A 17,555-nucleotide genomic window follows, 5' to 3' on the forward strand; every position below is an offset into this window, starting at 1 on the left:
AAGAGATTATAACGGGCTGAGAAGTTTAAATTTTTTTTATTTATTCTTTTATAGCAGACCGGCGGGTATTTCCTTAATAATTCATTCAAAATTTTCCCAAAAATTGGTTTGTTCATCGCTATTAAAATTTAAAAAAAAATAAATAAAATAAAAATAAAGATAAAAATAAAAATAAAAATATTAAAAACTAATAAATAAAATTTAAAAAAAGTGTAAAATTTAAAAAAAAAGATATTAAAAATACAAATAAATATAAAATTAAATTTATAAAAATAAAACAAAAAATGCATATAACAAAATATAAATAAATAAATAAAAATAAAATTAAATACAAACAAGTAAGGAACAAGCTAAGTTCGGGTGTCACCGAACATTTTATACTCTTGCATCAAATACCGTATTTGTGTAAAGTTTTATTCCGCTTTCATCATTGGTTCCTAATGGATATATTATAGAGAAGGCATCAGATGGAATTCAAAATAGCGTTATATTGGAAGAAGGCGTGGTTGTGAACCGATTTCACCCATATTTCGTACATGTCATCAGGGTGTTAAGAAACTATTATGTACCGAATTTCATTGAAATCGGTCGAGTAGTTCCTGAGATATGGTTTTTGGTCCATAAGTGGGCGACGCCACGCCCATTTCCAATTTAAAAAAAAGCTTCCTTCTGCCATTTCTTCCATAAAATTTAGTGTTTCTGACATTGTTAGTCGGTTAACGCACTTTTAGTGATTTTCAACATAACCTTTGTATGGGAGGTTATTATCCGATTACGTCCATTTTTGAACTGTATATGGAAATATCTGAAGAAAACGACTCTGTAGAGTTTGGTTTACATAGCTTAGTAGTTTATGAGATATGTACAAAAAACTTAGTAAGGTCCAAAATCCCCTACATCCAAATATGCCCCTCTCTAATGCGATCCTTTGTGCCACTTTCACTTTAATATCTTTATTTATGGCTTAGTTATGACACATTTTGTGGGCGTGGCAGTGGGACGATTTTGCCCATCTTCTAACTTAACCTTCTTATGGAGCCAAGAAATACGTGTACCAAGTTTCATCATTATATCTCAATTTTTACTCAAGTTACAGCTTGCACGGACGGACGGACAGACGGACAGACAGACATCCGGATTTCAACTCTACTGGTCACCCCGATCACTTTGGTATATATAACCCTATATCTGACTCTTTTAGTTTTAGGACTTACAAACAACCGTTATGTGAACAAAACTATAATACTCTCTTTAGAAACTTTGTTGCGAGAGTATAAAAACAAAACAAGTAAGGCTAAGTTCGGGTGCAACCGAACATTTTATACTTTTGCAGCGTGCAAGAATCAAAGCCAGAGAAATACAGGGCTTGTACGGAAAGTATTAGAACTGATTTTCTACCGCCGATTTCGGAACGTGCGCGCACCGACTGGAGTCGATAGAGTACGTTCCTAGCTAGCGAACGAGAGGCTGGTCATCCGAGCATCTGATGAGTGAGGACAGACATTTTCGCACGTGTTTCTGTGAGTGGTGCAAGCCGAAAATGCAGCGTTCGTTAGAGCAAAGCTACGTGATTAAATTCTGTGTGAAACTCGGTAAATCTGCGACAGACACATTTGGTATGATCAAACAGGCTTACCCAGAAGTCGTTTTAGCAAGAAGTGGTGTGTTTTGGTGGCACCAGGCCTTGTTCGAGGGCCGGGAAGAGGTCGCTGATGAAGACTGTGCTGGGAAACCTGCGACTTTGGCAAACACCGACAATGTGACTCGTGTACGCAAAGTTTTGAATACGGACCGTCAACCATGTATTCATTCAATTGCCCAAATGTTAAATTTATCAAAGTCTGTGGTTCATTACATTGTGACGGAGCGCTTGACATGCGCAAGGTGTGTGCATATGGGCCGGTCAGGAAGTAATGTTCCGGGTTTTGGGATGACATGGGACAACCAAGCAGCATGCATCACCGCTCTCAAGGCTATTCCGGAGAATGCCTTCCATGACACCTTCAATGTTTGGAAATCGCGCTGCCAGCGCTGCATCCACGCAAAAGAAGTCTATTTTGAAAGTTTTTAAAGATGGGTCAAATATATTTCTTTTTTAATCGGCTCAGTCCTTTTACTTTCCGGACAAACCCTGTAAGATTATAGAAACCCCTTCTGGTAGTTGTGGGAATTTCGAACTGTAGTCGTCAAACAGTAGTGGGGAGAGAAAAGCCCGTCCCCCTTTGGTCCGACCCCGTCCAAACAGAACGTTTCTACTTAAAGAAGAAAGTACTTAGGATGCTTTCACCGAACCGTCCTCCATACAACTTTGACAACTAGCGTTCGCCAAAATTTTTAGCCTCGGCTAAAGTAGCACACGCACTTCTTCGGGCCCGTGGTGACACAACCATTAAATTTGATTTCGAAACGGTTATCGTCGTATCTCCTGGGACAGTTTTCCAAATCTTGTCCAACCCGCCAAGACTATCTGGCTTTAGTAGCTCCACCCAATCTATCCGCTTATGCTGATCTAGCAGTTGTCACATCTCCAAATTGAAATCTTTTATTCGACAATCACAGGGTTTAAATAGGGTCTTCGACGATTTCTGCTATGTTGTACAAACTTCGTGGCAAACTGAATAAACCCTGTTAGGGTATAAAAACTTTTCCCAACCGTTTTACACAACTAGAACCGTACACCAACAAAGCCTGAACAAAAAACCTTTTCCACCAACGTTACCGAATCAATCAGCAATTGCATAAACCGATTTTCCAAAATTCAGGCTTCTAAAATTCAAACGCCAAACTGTGCTCTCTCATACACATACACACACACAAAGAATTTCAAAAATGTAACTTAACCGCTAATGCAAAAAAAAAAGAAAATTTTGCAAGCATAAAAAAAGAAAAGAAAACAACCAATATTGAGTCACATTAAGTAAAATTAATTAAAATAAAGTAGAAAAGTATGCAGTACATTGAAATTAATCGCTTACACAAATTATCAAATACAAATTGCGTTCCGATCAAAACTAATTACTACAGTTCCATGTGCCTCAAATTCAAATCATGAAAAATATATATATTGTTATTTTTATATTGTTGTAATTATGTAATTATCTTTTTATTATTTTGTATAATTTCTTCTTCTTTTCTTGTTCTCTCCGTTTGCGATGTTAACAAACACATACTAACTTGACAGCTTCGTGCGCTTACAATTTATCGAGGTATTGAGCCAAGTCGGGTAGACCTTCCTTCAAGCCCTTACGTTTACGTGTATCCTGTACAATCTGGTATGGTTTGCTGCTGGGTTCGCACGGATCACCGGGCAACACTTGCCAATGGTCGAACACGCATTGTGGGAAAGCTTGTCCACCAGTGTTGGAACGTAAATCGGCGGTGAAACCGAACGATTCGTTTACGGGCAAGTAAGCCTTGACCACGAACATAGGTGTGCCAACAACTTGAGCTTCTTCGAAGACATGACCACGACGTCTATTCAATACACCGTATATACCACCAACAGCAACTTCGGGACATTGAATTTCGCACAAGTAAACAGGTTCCATCAAACGTGGTCCAGCTGTGATAGCTGAAGCGTACAAGCAACGACGAGTTGTTGGAATGATTTGACCACCACCACGATGGATAGCATCAGCGTGCAACGTCACATCATAAATGTTGAAACGTACACCACGCATATTTTCTTCAGCCATGATACCTTCCTTGGATGCCCATTGGAAACCGGCAACAACGGAATCCTTAATTTCATTCAAGTATTGCACGGATTTGGTACAATCCAAAACGAAGTTAGGGCCGGTACCGTCAGGACCGAAACACCAGATTTTACGGGCTTCTGTCACATCATAATCGTATTTCTCGGCCAAGTAACGGGCACGAAGTTTGAAATCGTCCTTGGAGCTGACATCACCGTTGTCAATGTCCTCGGGCAAACCGTCAGGCATGGGCAAAGCTTTCATCATCAGACGGTTATGCTTGTTGGGCGATTTGGACAAGCACATTTGGTTGGATTCCTCGAATACGGTTTCGCGGTATGATACAACGGGGTCGGATTTCTTCAATGGAATGCAAGCGTGATCTTCTTCCAAATCCTTCAAGCAAATTTCCAAATGCAATTCACCGGCACCAGCAATGATGTGCTCACCGGACTCTTCAATGATACATTGCACCATAGGATCGGATTTGGCCAAACGCTTAAGACCTTCCACCAATTTAGGCAAATCAGCTGGGTTCTTGGGCTCGACGGCAACACGCACGACGGGTGACACAGAGAATTTCATCACCTAAAAGCGAACAAAAAAAAATACAAAAATAATTATAAAAAACCCGATTTTTCAAAAAAAAAAATCGAATGCAATAGAAATATAAAAAAAAATCAGAAAAAACACTTCGCTCATTACTTTTCAGAACAGGTCTGTGTAAAAATAACATCATCAAACAATTGGTACAAGAAATATATAATAATCATCGTAACTCACCTTCATGTTGTGGGCATCCTTGAAGGTGGTAATGGTACCGGTCTTGACCAAGAATTGATCGACACCGACCAGACCGCAAATGTTACCGGAAGGCACATCTTCGATGGCTTCAACATAACGACCCATCATCAAAATTGTACGTTGGATGGCCTTTTCGTACAAATCTTCCTTCTTGCCGGGCACATAGTTGGGGCCCATGATACGGCACTTCTGGCCAGTAGCGACTTTACCGGAGAACACACGACCGAAAGCGTAGAAACGACCCTTATCGGAAGTCGGTACCATTTTGGAAATGTACATCATCAATGGACCATCAGGATCACAGTTCTTAACGGCGACTGCAGCTTCATCGTCATGTGGACCCTCGTACAACATTTCCATACGGTATTTCTGAGCAATTACAGGTGAAGGCAAGTGAATGGCAATCATCTGAAGCAAAGCTTCACCAGCTGGCAACCAAGTGCGCATAACAACCTTCAGGAGGGCTTTACCATCCTTGTCCTTATCTTCGTGCTTGATGGCAACACCGATCTTTTCCAACAAGGTACCGATTTCTTCCTTCTTGTAGTTCATGATAGCATCGAACACTTTATAGATGGGGTCCAAGATGTACATACAGAAGGAGCGCTTGTTATCGGCTTCCTTTTGCTTTTGCCATTTCTTAGTCTTGGCGTTGAAGAAGTTCTCACCCCATAGACTATAATGAAAACGAAACGCAAAATTTGCATTAATCACTGAATAACAAGAACAAATGCATTTATTGATAATAAATTATCTCATTCATCTTATCTGTGCTACACCTTAACACCGTTTTCTAACACGTTATTTAATTATTTCGACAAATCTTCAGCTTATTCCGATTGAACATTAAGAAAGAGGTTCCAGAACAGCGTTACAAAGCGTCGATATTGGTGCCACTGAAATAGCGGACCTGTTTAATCTGCTTTTATTGAAGTTGCACTTGTAGCACGGTCATTAGAAATATACCTATTTGAACAAGTCCAAATTGAGCATATCTCTTACGTGCAACACAAATTGTGCTAAAAGCATTTCCTCTCCTTAATAACCTTCCTCACCTTGTAAGCTACTTATAATTAACTCGCTAACCCCAGAATTATAAGATAACGTAGCTTATAGACTTACCGGTTCATTAGCTTGACGACGTCGATCTTGAATTTCTCCGAGTACATTTCGGAGAACTGCTTAAGAGTGAAAGCCCATCCGTGCAGACCAGAACCGAAACCGACGGATCCCTTGGAGGGGTCAACACGCACTTCACCCATTGGGCCACCATCATCGTTGTAAGTAGCAATAATGACGTTCACGTTTTCAACGATACGCTGGAAGGTTTGGTACAGTTCTTCAGCTTCCAATTGCAATTCAAGCAAAGCGCGGTCCATTTTGTTCATGAACAAAATTGGCTTAATACGTTCAGCGATAGCTTGACGCAATACAGTCTCGGTTTGCACACATACACCAGATACACAATCGACGACGACCAAGGCACCGTCAGTTACACGAAGAGCAGCAGTTACTTCCGAGGAGAAATCAACGTGACCGGGTGAATCGATCAAATTGATCAAGAAACCTTTACAGTCCTTCTCACGCTGATCAGCATGATTGATGAAAACAAGATCTTTGTCTTCAACTTCGAAGTACATAGAAATGGCACTGTGTGAAATGCAAATATATATTTCATTAATTGTCAAATTATTAAAAAAAAAATATTCATATCAAATATTTTTCATAAATATATATAATATTTAAACTTACGTTGACTTGATGGTAATGCAACGTTCCTGTTCATCCTTACGGGTGTCAGTGAAACGGGTTTCACCAGCCTTGGCACCAGCAATAATACCGGCCTTCGACACCTACAACAAAAATAAAAACACAACGTTATTAAATCAGGTTGTGAAATAGAAATTTGTGACGTCATAACACGAAAAGGGAAAGTGCATGCACAACAAATTGTAATGGTTTTACTTACCAAGGAATCGGTCAAAGTAGATTTGCCATGATCGACGTGAGCAATGACGGACATGTTACGGATGTTCCGCTTCTTGTCCATCAAAGCACGGATTTCGTCGACAGTAAAGTTGACCTGTATACACATACACGTACAATTCCATCACGCCATCAGCACATACGCAGCAGTAAATTTATATGGAAAAGACATAAGTAGATACATAAATATTGATATGTTAACTAATAAATGCATTTTCATGCATGGAACACAGAATTTTCAGCTCTAAATTTTAAAATGTTGGCCTTGAGAGTTTCCTTTGTACAAAACTGCATACGTCATACGGTTGACCCGAGGAAATTTTATATGGTCGGTACCTCGTCTACGCAAACGAACACACGACCTTCGCCATTATGTAGCACATACGATTTGGATTAAGATTTTATAAAACCAATTAGCATAATAAAATGCACAATTCCGTTCAAGATAATACTCATATTTAAATATTTAGAGCTGTTACTTTCTGTTTTGCGTTAGTTTTGGAATATTTTTTACATACCATTTTGGATGTTTAATGATTTTTCTGACCAACTTTTAAAAACACTACACGCCTCTAGTCGTGTACTTGACAAAAAGAACGACGAATAAACCCACCACCTACAGTTCGGGCACCTAACCAATTCAACACGTTTTTCGGAGTCAAAGTGTTGCCAACGCTTTTATCCCGCATGGTTGCATTATGCATACACCATTCAAACACTGGGTGACATTGTCAACGTTTTTAAATATTCTCCAAATACGACTGCTGTAAAACTCTAAATACAAAGCGTGAATGTATACACGTTAATCGAAATTGCTTTCCTTTCCAAAATATGCTTTATCGAGTAATACTTTACTATGCAAGGCAGTAAATAAACACACATAATCTGTTTAAGAAAATTCAAAAGAAATTATTATACGGCAACTACTGATGAAAGAGGTGAATTTAAAGATTTTACCTAGCATGACCACACACAGTTGCAATTTTTAAACCAATTTATGGTAATCCATGTAGGATTACAATAACTTCTGATTTGGAAATGTACAGACATTGGATTGCAATGTGGTACTAGACTGTGGAAAAAAACTTTTATTTAAACTTGTCTCTTAGGAATAGATGTTATATTTAAACAACTGAATGGATAAAAATTCTAGCATGATTTTAATCTAATATTATACTGATCATAACACCGCTTGTAATTTCAATTTCCATTTTGCATTGTGCTCTATTGTATATCATTTCTTTCACGACAGTCCGATAGCCCACGGTTCGCATATGAATAATTTAAAGTTTCATGAGTTTCTTCAGAGGTTTAAGTTTAGAGTAATATTTTATGTAAAGAAGTTTTAGGTAATCCCATCTTGTACGGTAAACATATTGAGAAGTCAAAAAATATCATATATTTCTTTTGAGAGTTTGAAGGCTTGCACAACAAGTCACAAAGTTTTAAACAAATAGAATTACGTATTTCGCTGAATGTGGTAGCTGGTATAAATAAGATCGCTTTGTACAGCACATATATAAAAAATCAGTACAAAAGATATGTTCCAAACACCAATTATATACAAATATCTACAATGTAACCGTCCTATGTGAATACTTATGAAAGTTGACAGCTTTCGTCAAGTCGTTGAACTTGAAGCCAATTGTTTACTGGGTGCCATGTGACAGTCAAGTTGAAAAGGAAACAAGAATTAAGAAGACAGAAGAATATAGTTTGAATTTACATAATATTCCAACATCTTCTCGTTTAAAGCAAAAAAAAAAAAATAGGAAAATTGTTTATTTCATTTCGCTCCCGGCCAACGCAACATATTCCGGTTGAATTCAAAATTGCATTTTTGAGATTTACAAAATAAGCAGAGAAAACAAAATTCCCTTTTAAGTGCGAGGAAAAGCTATGGAAGAGTGAAAAACGAGAGCAAGAGGACGGCAAAAAATCACAAATGTTGAAAAGAAAACTTTTGTAGGAAGAGAAGTGCGTAAGTGAAGTGCAAAATAATCAAGAAATAACTATACAAGGAATAAAACCTAGAAAATACCCAAAATAATATTAAAACTAAATTTTAGCAAATACTTATTAGAAGTAAGAAGAAGTGAGGAAGAGAAAACATATTCATTGAACGCTAATTTCGATTCATCAATAGACAAAAAAGAAAAGAAAGCAAGTGGTAAAACAGAAACAAAAACTTGAGCCAGCGAGGCTTCTACTGAATACAATAAGACGAAAAAAACCAACCAAACAACCAACGCGGCAGAGATTTGCTACCAAAGGCAGAAAAGAAGAAAAGCAGAAGTAGATTAACGAAGAAGCAACAGTGGTCGTGGTGGGAATGCTGGAGCGGAGCACCCCCACAGCAGCAGACCACCTCAACCAAAATTTCCAAATATTTTGTTATTGTTTTAATCACATATCACAAACGCAAAGATAAATTTTTCCTTTTTTACTGCGATATTGATCTGGATTATTACATTAAAAGACTTGGCAATAAATTAAAGTATTAACATTTTATCTACGTCTGAAAATAACATGAGCAAAGCGTGCGAACAACTACTGCAGTGAGTCAAACAGGTGAGTTGTATGGTGGGAGCGGCATACGAATACTAAAAACATATTTTACTGCCAAAAAATATGGATTGTAGATTGCCAACAATGCAGTGCTGCAACTAACCGTATTTTTTAATATGTACAAACGTATAACATGTATACATACATAAAGATATACTATACATATGTACAATTTATACATATGTATGCATGTATAATATCAGCTGGCAATTTTGTTATATACATGTGTATATAGTCAAATTCTAATGTTTCTTTCTTCCCATAGAATACTAGCTGCCTTAGCTATACTGCATCAGAATTAATCAAACATCTGTTGCCGCCAACACCATTACAGTCTCCTCGGCCACACTATTAACTTTGATCAACGAAAAAGTTGGTGTACATCGCTTTCCGCAGACACCACCGCCAGCTAGTGTATCGGTATCAACATCGTTGCTCTTAAGCAAATCAACTACAACAACTACAGCACGCACTTGGCGGACATATCCGCAAACATTTACCAAGGCATTACGCACCACAACTCGACGCTCTGTGCCACCGCCATCCAAGCGTGCCGCCACCGCTGTTGCTGCCAAAGGTGCAGCTAACAATACTGCAGCCACCATGGCCTGGACAGAGGTAAGTAGTGAAAATGCATGAATATGTGTATGGAAAATGTAAATAAATTAGTGGCAAATGCATTGAAACAAGCAAAAACGTGCTATGAAGCAATAATACCCTTCACAAGTGATTTTTTATAACATACAAAAGTGACAGCTACATATGTATATGATAAAGTTGTCCCATCTGAATAATATTTAATAATCTTTGCCGAATTTCGTGAAGATACTTTGCCAAATAAAAAAGTTTCCATTGCAAGGACTTGAGTTTTATCGTTTACATCGGCGGTTCCCTCAAATTAGTAGCTTCTTGGTGGAAAACATCGTATAAAACTTAATATATCTTAATTAATAAATATTCAGGGTATAAGAATCTGTGTAGACGATGTGACAGCTTGCTTACAGGTGTCTAAAAGCTTTGGTGATAAAATAGTTTGCTTAGTGTTTCAATCATGTAATCAGCATTTCGACAGCAAGAAGTAATTCATTTACTTTTGGTTCTTATTATAAGCGATATCTGAATATTCTCAACAGCAAGCCAGTGTTTGTATCTTATTGTATAATGTAATATGTTTCTATATACGTATTCATTTGAATTATTTTTATTAAATGCAGTGAACCGAATTATTGTTGAACTATTATTTTTTTCCATGCGCCGTTATATTGTCAACGGAGACACCCAAAACAATAACAAAACAGTTTGGGCTGTTTGATATGGAAATAAACATATGAGTCAATAGCTTATCATATCAAGTTATTTTATCAAAACTGCAGAGGAGTGGAATTAAATACAAAAAATCATCAGTTGTAAGCATTTTCAAAGCTTTTCAAAGGTTCATTAGATTATAAACTGTGAAAGTTGACTGCTTGCGTATTAATGTTATAGTTTAAATTATATGATGTATCGCGAAAGTAACTTCATTTCATATAATTTAGATAAACGAAGCAAGGTAAATAATATGTAAACTCAACGACAGCAAGAATATAAAATATAACTTTAATTGGGTTAGTAGTAGTAGCTTATCAACTTGTAACAATGTGCTGTAAATACGGGCAATTGGTAACTGTTAAAAAACAAGCAATAAATTTTGAGAAAAACCTTTAAAAATGAGTATAGTGGCGTGTAATTTTGTTGCGGCTTTACACTACTTCGTTAGTGTTTCCAACTGATAATGTGTTGCAAGAGTCGCAGTTAGTTTTCCGGCACAGCTGCTAGAAGGTAGCATGTTTTTTTCTCTGTACACAAAACAGTTGCAATCGTAACGCGTGCTTGTCATACCGAATTAAGTGTCACGTAGTTGTTTTACCAGCTGAGTGACAGCGTGCGCAACTGAGTACCCGTTTCTCGGAGTACGCCAGTCAACCATTCTGTTCATAGTACTTCTGGTTTTTGCCTCATCGTTTTCTAACGACAGGTTTAACTTGCGCACTACCATCTAAGTGAGAGCGGTTAGCACTATTGCGCCACCTGCCGATGGAGCGCGCTTCCGATTCCAATAGAAAATTACACAATGCAATGCGCAGTCATGATAGATATCTAAATGCTTCTTTAACATATAGACACAGTTTAAAGTGCATGCAATACGATATACATATACTACTCTTTTTAATTGCGCAATGAAATATTTCATATTTATAGTGTACTTAATTAAAAATAGATACGGTTATAAATTTTATTTATGGTATTTTAAAAAGCTTTCAATAGTGCAAAGATTTATAGTTAAACAATATTTAAACATGAACATATGCATGAAATATGCAAATACATGCGCCGTTATATATATATGTATGTATGTATGTACATACATATACATATATGTATATATATTTTCAAATTTTTGGAAAGTTTTATACATTTACAGATGTATGTACATATGTATAGTTAAACAATATTTACAATTGAACATATTTATTTAGAATATTTCATACAAAATAAATTTGAAAAAAAAAAAAATTTAATATAAAGTATTAGTTCCTCATATTTTCTATTTTATAATTCAACGCTTCAACACACCATTATACACCTAAATAGCTTAAAAAATGAGTTAAACGTTGTTGTTGTTATTGTTGTAGCGGCATAAAAACTTCCTGAAGTAATTTCGAGGTATGGTGCCGATTTCACAGTTCTTGGTTGAATAAAAATCCGGGTTCTTCCGGTTACACAGATCCGACCGTCGTCAAGCGTGAATGAGTTAATGGTTAAATCTTATTTATATGCGCTGCGTAAATGATAATGATTGATTTCTATAGAACTTATCGATCAAAATTAATATAGAAAATTTTTTATATAATAGAGTATTATAACTTCAGTGAAGCAGAACTTTAGCATACTTTTAGGGTTGTTTTGAAATTTCAGACCATCACAAAGGATTTGCTTATGGCGTAAGAGAGTATAAAAATATCTCTATATTCATTTTGATCGATCGGTTTCAAGGTTGCTAGATGCTATAATGGTCCGACTAGAACAATTGCGCGGGTAATGATGGCGTGCGAGCACAATACATGTTAACTCTGTTTGTTATTCGAACATTGCATACTTTTAGGGTTATATTGAAATTACTAACCCTGAACCTCAGGATTTTAATAAAATACCGGTATTTTTTAAATGAAATGAACTCAGTCCATAGTAAGACCAAATGTTGAGAAATTCATACCATAATTTTAGGGTTATACTGAAATTTCTAACCCTGTATCTCAGGATTTTAGTAAAATGCCGGGCTTTTTGAAATTAGTGCCAATATTCATAGCATACTTTTAGGATTATAATTTTCTAATTTTAATTGTGAACCTCAGAATTTTAATAAATATCATATTGAAAAAATAACCATTTTCCTTTCACCTTTTTAAGAAGTAAGCTAAATCCCATCGCCTGAAGGGCCTTTGACCTGCGCCTTCAGCAAAAGCGACAGTTGGCGCAAGATGATAGGTCCATGTTAGATAAATGCCTTTTCAAGTTGCAGTGGCCGATGTAAAATGCGACCAGAAGCCAAAGTTTGTCTCTTGAGAGGTTTATTATCGATTTGAACCTCTTCTGGTTATACCTCCCAACTAGCAGCTTGGCGTGTCGCATAACATGCGCTCGCTGCCAATGCCTTTCCCTACACACTCTTTCTTCTTTGCGGAGCAGCTCCTTCACAGTATGGAGACCCAACCCAGTGAACGGTTCGGGCCCAACCATATTAGTGGAGTCTGCAGAGCAGGCAAGCTCGTCAGCCAGTTCGTTGCCGGCTATACTCTTGTGACCAGGCACCCAGATCAGGTGCACCTGGTTCTTTTCAGCTAGGTTATTCAGCCGTTCTCTACACTCCTGCACTAGTAGCGATCGCTTTTAGTGCCGCTTGACTATCGCTAAGTATAGCTATTCGCTCATTGCAATAGTTGCGGTGGAAGTTTATCTCTATACACCGACTTATGGCCAAGACTTCGGCCTGAAAAATGCTCGGAAAGCTTCCCATCGGTATGGAGAACTTGGTACGTGGACCTGCGATATCTGCACCGATAACTTCCGACGTTTTTGAGCCGTCGGTGTACCACTTCAATGTGATATCTCTAAGCAGTTGCTCAAGAGTGGGGTCGTTCCACTCACTCTTGCTACCGAGGGTAACCTTAAACTTCTTCGTGGAGTTAATTGTTTTGGTAATACCGTCCTTCGGGAGGAGGACAATTGGAATGTTGCCACTTATCATCTCCATACTTTGGGACGGTACTACCTTGCCTTTGCCACATCCCTCTGCTGTTATCTGCAGAAGTGAGTGCTTGGCTACTTGACCTATCAATATATGAAGCGGTGTGAGTTCCAGCAGGACCTCCAGAACTGCCGTCGGGCAGGTTTGCATAGCGCACGTCATGCATACACATGCTAGCCGCTGAAGCTTCGAGAATTGGGTTAGTACCGAAGTCTGCGACTCTATGGAGGCCCAGGACACCGCCCCGTATGTAATTATCGGTCGCACAATCATGGTGTACAGCCACCAAACGATCCTTGGCTTACACCCCAGGATTTTGCCCGCTAGCCGTTTGCACACCATTAATGCTTTTGTTGCTTTGACTAACGTTTGGTTCACATGCTGCTTCCACGGCAGGTTAGAATTTAGCGTAAGACCAAGGTATTTAACCTTGCTAGTCATCTCGATCTCTCTGCCCCAAGTGTGAGATTCCTGAGGCCGAGTACAAACCTGCGCCTCGTAAAAGGGACTACGGTCGTCTTTGAGGGGTTGATATCTAATTCAACTCCCCGGCAACACCCCTTTGCCAGATTTAGACCTCGTTGACTAGGTCACAGAGAGTATCCTCAAATTTGCCTCTTGCTATAATCACAATGTCGTACGCATACCCTTGGCAGCGGAACCCATTGTCGGTTAGCAGTGCCGGTTGGTCCACTACAAGTCTCCATAGCAGTGGTTATAGCACACCTCCCTGTGGGCAGCCTCTTGTTGCGCCCACACGAATCTTTGTACCACCTACTGTGGTCTCGGCGATCTTGGTGCGCAGCACGGCCTCTATCCATCTACGCACCGGCGCTGCCACATTCCTGCCCTGGCTACACTCCTGTGAGATGTGTTGTCAAAGGCAGCTTCTATGTCTAAGAAGGCACATATCATCACTTCCCCTTTCTCCAGTGAACTCTCTATCTCAGAGGTCAGCTGGTACAGAGCCGTACTAGTGGATCTTCCCGCTCTGTATGCATGCTGAGCAGCATACAGGAGTGCAGTCTTCAGCGCCTTCGACCTTATATCATGATCTATGATCTTTTCCATAGTCTTAAGTAGGAAGGAGGTTAGACTAATTGGCCTAAAAGATTTAAAGATTTTCAAAACTAAATTCATTTCAACGTAGAAATCTTTTAATTTCTCTTAGTTCTACCTTCAGCATTAAATTTCACTTGCAACACACCGTAACACTACTCTGTGAAAAGGAAGTACTTTAAACACAAAACGTGATCAGCATTGCAATTGAGTTTCTTATTGCACTAAAATAGGAAGGGTCGCCAAAATATTTTCCATAACTACCAATATCACTGCTACTATATGCTTATTAGTAATACAAACACATACACATATATGTTTGTACTCAACTGAGATTTTAAATAGACAAATACACACTGTGACTCTCTTACTTAAATGAAATATTCAAAAAAAGAAAAATTAAAAACAACAATTGTTTTCAGAAAAAAATTGCCAAGCCTTCAACTTCAGAATTCTGTTGTTGATTCAAAAAAGCTAGTGGGAGCGTGCGAGAGCGCCAACAAAATTTCACTACCGTTGCTTCAAGACAATATCGGTTAGCACTTACCTGTTAGTTGTTGTTGTTGTGATGTTAACATTTTACTGTTAGCGCGCGCTCTCAACGCTTTAGCTCGGCTGGTTATATTTGTTGGTAGCCGCTATGTAAACGCTGACTTTGTTGTTGCGTGTTGTTACCACTGCCGGCATGCCACTACAGGAGCTACCTCACTAGTTGTTAGTTTGTACGCCGTTAACAGTATTGTATTGAAAACATTATTAGCAGCAGCAACAGCAACAGCAATGCCACTACCAACACCAATACTTGGAACACTGGCTTTTGCTTTGCCATTGTTCTCACCTGCTGTCGATCGTCATCTCCGTCGACCATTGCTTTTCAGTTTGTTATTGTTGGCTCATCGCTTTGGTTGTCTGCTTGTCTCTAGCGGGTGACTAAAAAACAAAACCGCCGATCGACCGATATATACATACATACATACAACAAAGCCAAAGCAGTCAACGACAACGGCAACCAACCACCAGGCGTTCGTTCGGAACTTGCATGCATTTACCGTGCTACGCGCTTGCCTACCGTTTGCCAGTCGCTCTCACATTTCGTGTAAACTCAGTCGCGGTGTGTGCGCGTGTTGTGTGCTCCTGCTGCCTCGTCTAATAACAACTCAAATTGTGTTTTGATTACGAATTCTTTTGGTGTTCATATTCTATTTCATCGACATACATACACACATATGTATATATAGTGTAACTATAGCGAGTATTGTGCCACCATTATTTTATTATTAAACTTTTTTTTCGCTGTCGGCTTTCCATTTGGCCCAACACCTCGTCTGGTGCGGTTCGACATTTGTCTAAGCGCAATATTCCCGTTTATATTTGTACTAGAAACGCGGCTGTGTAAATGTGTGTGTGTGTTTATGCGCCTCAGCGCATTATAGTTTAGTTCAGCTCAGTTACGCTGAGCTCAGCTTTTTCTATTACGTTTTTTGTTTTTTTTTTTTTTTGCATTTACTATCAAAACTTTTTCAGTTAGTACCAGTCTAAACATATACTTTGTATATGCAGCTTTATTATTGCTGGCTACTGTCCATCGAAGCGCTACGCGCGTTCTGCCTCGCTTTTGCCATTGAATGTTAGCAGTGCTGCAGTGCGGTATTTTAGACTTTAATTATTTTTATTTTCGAATAACGCGCGCGCGTGTGTGTGTGTTTTATTTTGACTTGCATTGCATTTTTGACACCGCTGAGCAAGCCAAGTTTATAACGCAGCGGTTTTTAGTTTCATGAACGGCCTAAACAACAACCAACCAAACAACAGCAACAACAATATACAATAAAATAACCGTACATGCGTACATATGAATGTCTGTAAATGTTTCAATCAACTCAGCTGGCTCGCTGGCTGGCTGACCAACAAAGCCAATGCTACCATGCGCGCTTGGACGTTGTTTGCATAAACTGTGTCGCGCCAGCGTTTTGCCAAGAACCGTACGTGGCGGAATTATTGTACTTTACATACATATGTACTAACTACATACATACAAACATGCATCGCGCACAACGGTTACAGCCACATCACATCACATGCTCGCCGTGTGCTCGTGTAATTGTTGCTTTGGAACGCGGTTCTGGCCGTGATTTGGTGGCACTGCGTCGGCAATGTACTACTGACACTGCCATTACCGCTGCCGCACCCTAAATACAGACTACTAAAAAGCAATGAGCAATATGCCACACTGTGATTGCGAACCGTTTGTCGGAAACTAAAAAAAAAAAAAACAGAAAAACAACGAAACTTAAAAAGTATCATTAAAAACGTGAAAAAAGTCGAAGAAAATAAAGAGGAAATCTTAACACACCTTTAGCTGTTATATTTTTTTCATCAGCTACGCTTTTCTGAGTCATTACAGCAATGCGCGCTTGTAATTGTGGAAGAATAGAAATTAAGTGCACCGAAAATAATACAATAAATAAACAAAAAAACAAAAAATGTTGAAAAATTTATTAAATTACGTTCAACGATAAATTATAATTAAAGCAAATTCTTCAAAAATATGTAAACTTAAAATAAACATTAATATTAATGACAAAAAAATATTAGAAAAAAAAAATGAATCATTAATAATAATGGAAAAAAACATTAGAAAACAAACTAGTTTACAAAGAACATCAATAAATTACATAAAAAACCAAATAGTGTCGTTTAAGGAGCTTCTCTACCTTCGCGCTAAATTTTCGGACATAATTTTGACGATGAATTGGTGTTATGATATTTGCAATTTTTTTTTTTTTCATTAATAAACTCGTAAACTAAACTTGGATATTAAGACTTTTTAATCTTTTTTTGAACACTCGCCACTCGTCCCTTTTTACCACAGATTTCAGAACCTTGAAAACAAAGAAAATGTACATAATATCGGACCCCAATGGTATAAAAGTATCTAGACACCAACTTTTTTAGAGATTTGCGAATCATACAAAATGGCAGCGATTTAAAAAAGTACCAGTTAGCCATCAACTTCAATAAATGGTGTTTTAAATTAAATAATTAAGTTTAAAATTTATTTAAAGCATACAATTAATTGTAAAGATATAAAAATTAATACTAAATGAATAGAGATAACTTCTAAAAATAGTTATTAGAAAAAAAAAATTAAATAAAAA

General features: G+C 38.0%; 2 protein-coding genes across 6 annotated transcripts in view; one reads left to right on the plus strand and one right to left on the minus strand.

Moving 5' to 3' along the window:
* Positions 1 to 3,062: 3,062 nt before the first annotated feature.
* LOC108965677 (elongation factor 2) lies at positions 3,063 to 7,107 on the minus strand. Its single transcript, XM_018928239.1, has 6 exons — positions 7,004 to 7,107; positions 6,469 to 6,582; positions 6,252 to 6,352; positions 5,622 to 6,149; positions 4,479 to 5,175; positions 3,063 to 4,283 (listed from the first exon to the last, which is right to left on the minus strand). Exons 1-6 carry the CDS (start codon positions 7,004 to 7,006, stop codon positions 3,192 to 3,194), a joined length of 2,535 nt encoding a protein of 844 aa, XP_018783784.1. The 5' UTR covers positions 7,007 to 7,107; the 3' UTR covers positions 3,063 to 3,191.
* A 1,047-nt stretch (positions 7,108 to 8,154) lies between these two features.
* Positions 8,155 to 17,555, plus strand: part of LOC108965682 (serine/threonine-protein kinase 24) — a 24,860-nt gene continuing 15,459 nt past the window's right edge. Inside the window, exons 1-3 of one of the 5 annotated variants that reach the window (XM_018928249.1) lie at positions 8,155 to 8,570; positions 8,632 to 9,056; positions 9,319 to 9,671. In XM_018928249.1, coding sequence (XP_018783794.1) covers positions 9,657 to 9,671 — 15 coding nt within the window. In that variant the 5' untranslated portion in view covers positions 8,155 to 8,570; positions 8,632 to 9,056; positions 9,319 to 9,656. Of the gene's footprint in view, positions 9,057 to 9,318; positions 9,672 to 15,304; positions 15,650 to 17,555 lie in introns of those variants that run through there. The other 4 variants (XM_018928248.1, XM_018928251.1, XM_018928247.1 and 1 more) reach the window with 4 other exon arrangements.

Source organism: Bactrocera latifrons, unplaced genomic scaffold, assembly GCF_001853355.1.
Source record: "Bactrocera latifrons isolate USDA-ARS-PBARC rearing strain unplaced genomic scaffold, ASM185335v1 scaffold_145, whole genome shotgun sequence".
NCBI classification, from domain to species: Eukaryota; Metazoa; Arthropoda; class Insecta; order Diptera; family Tephritidae; genus Bactrocera; species Bactrocera latifrons.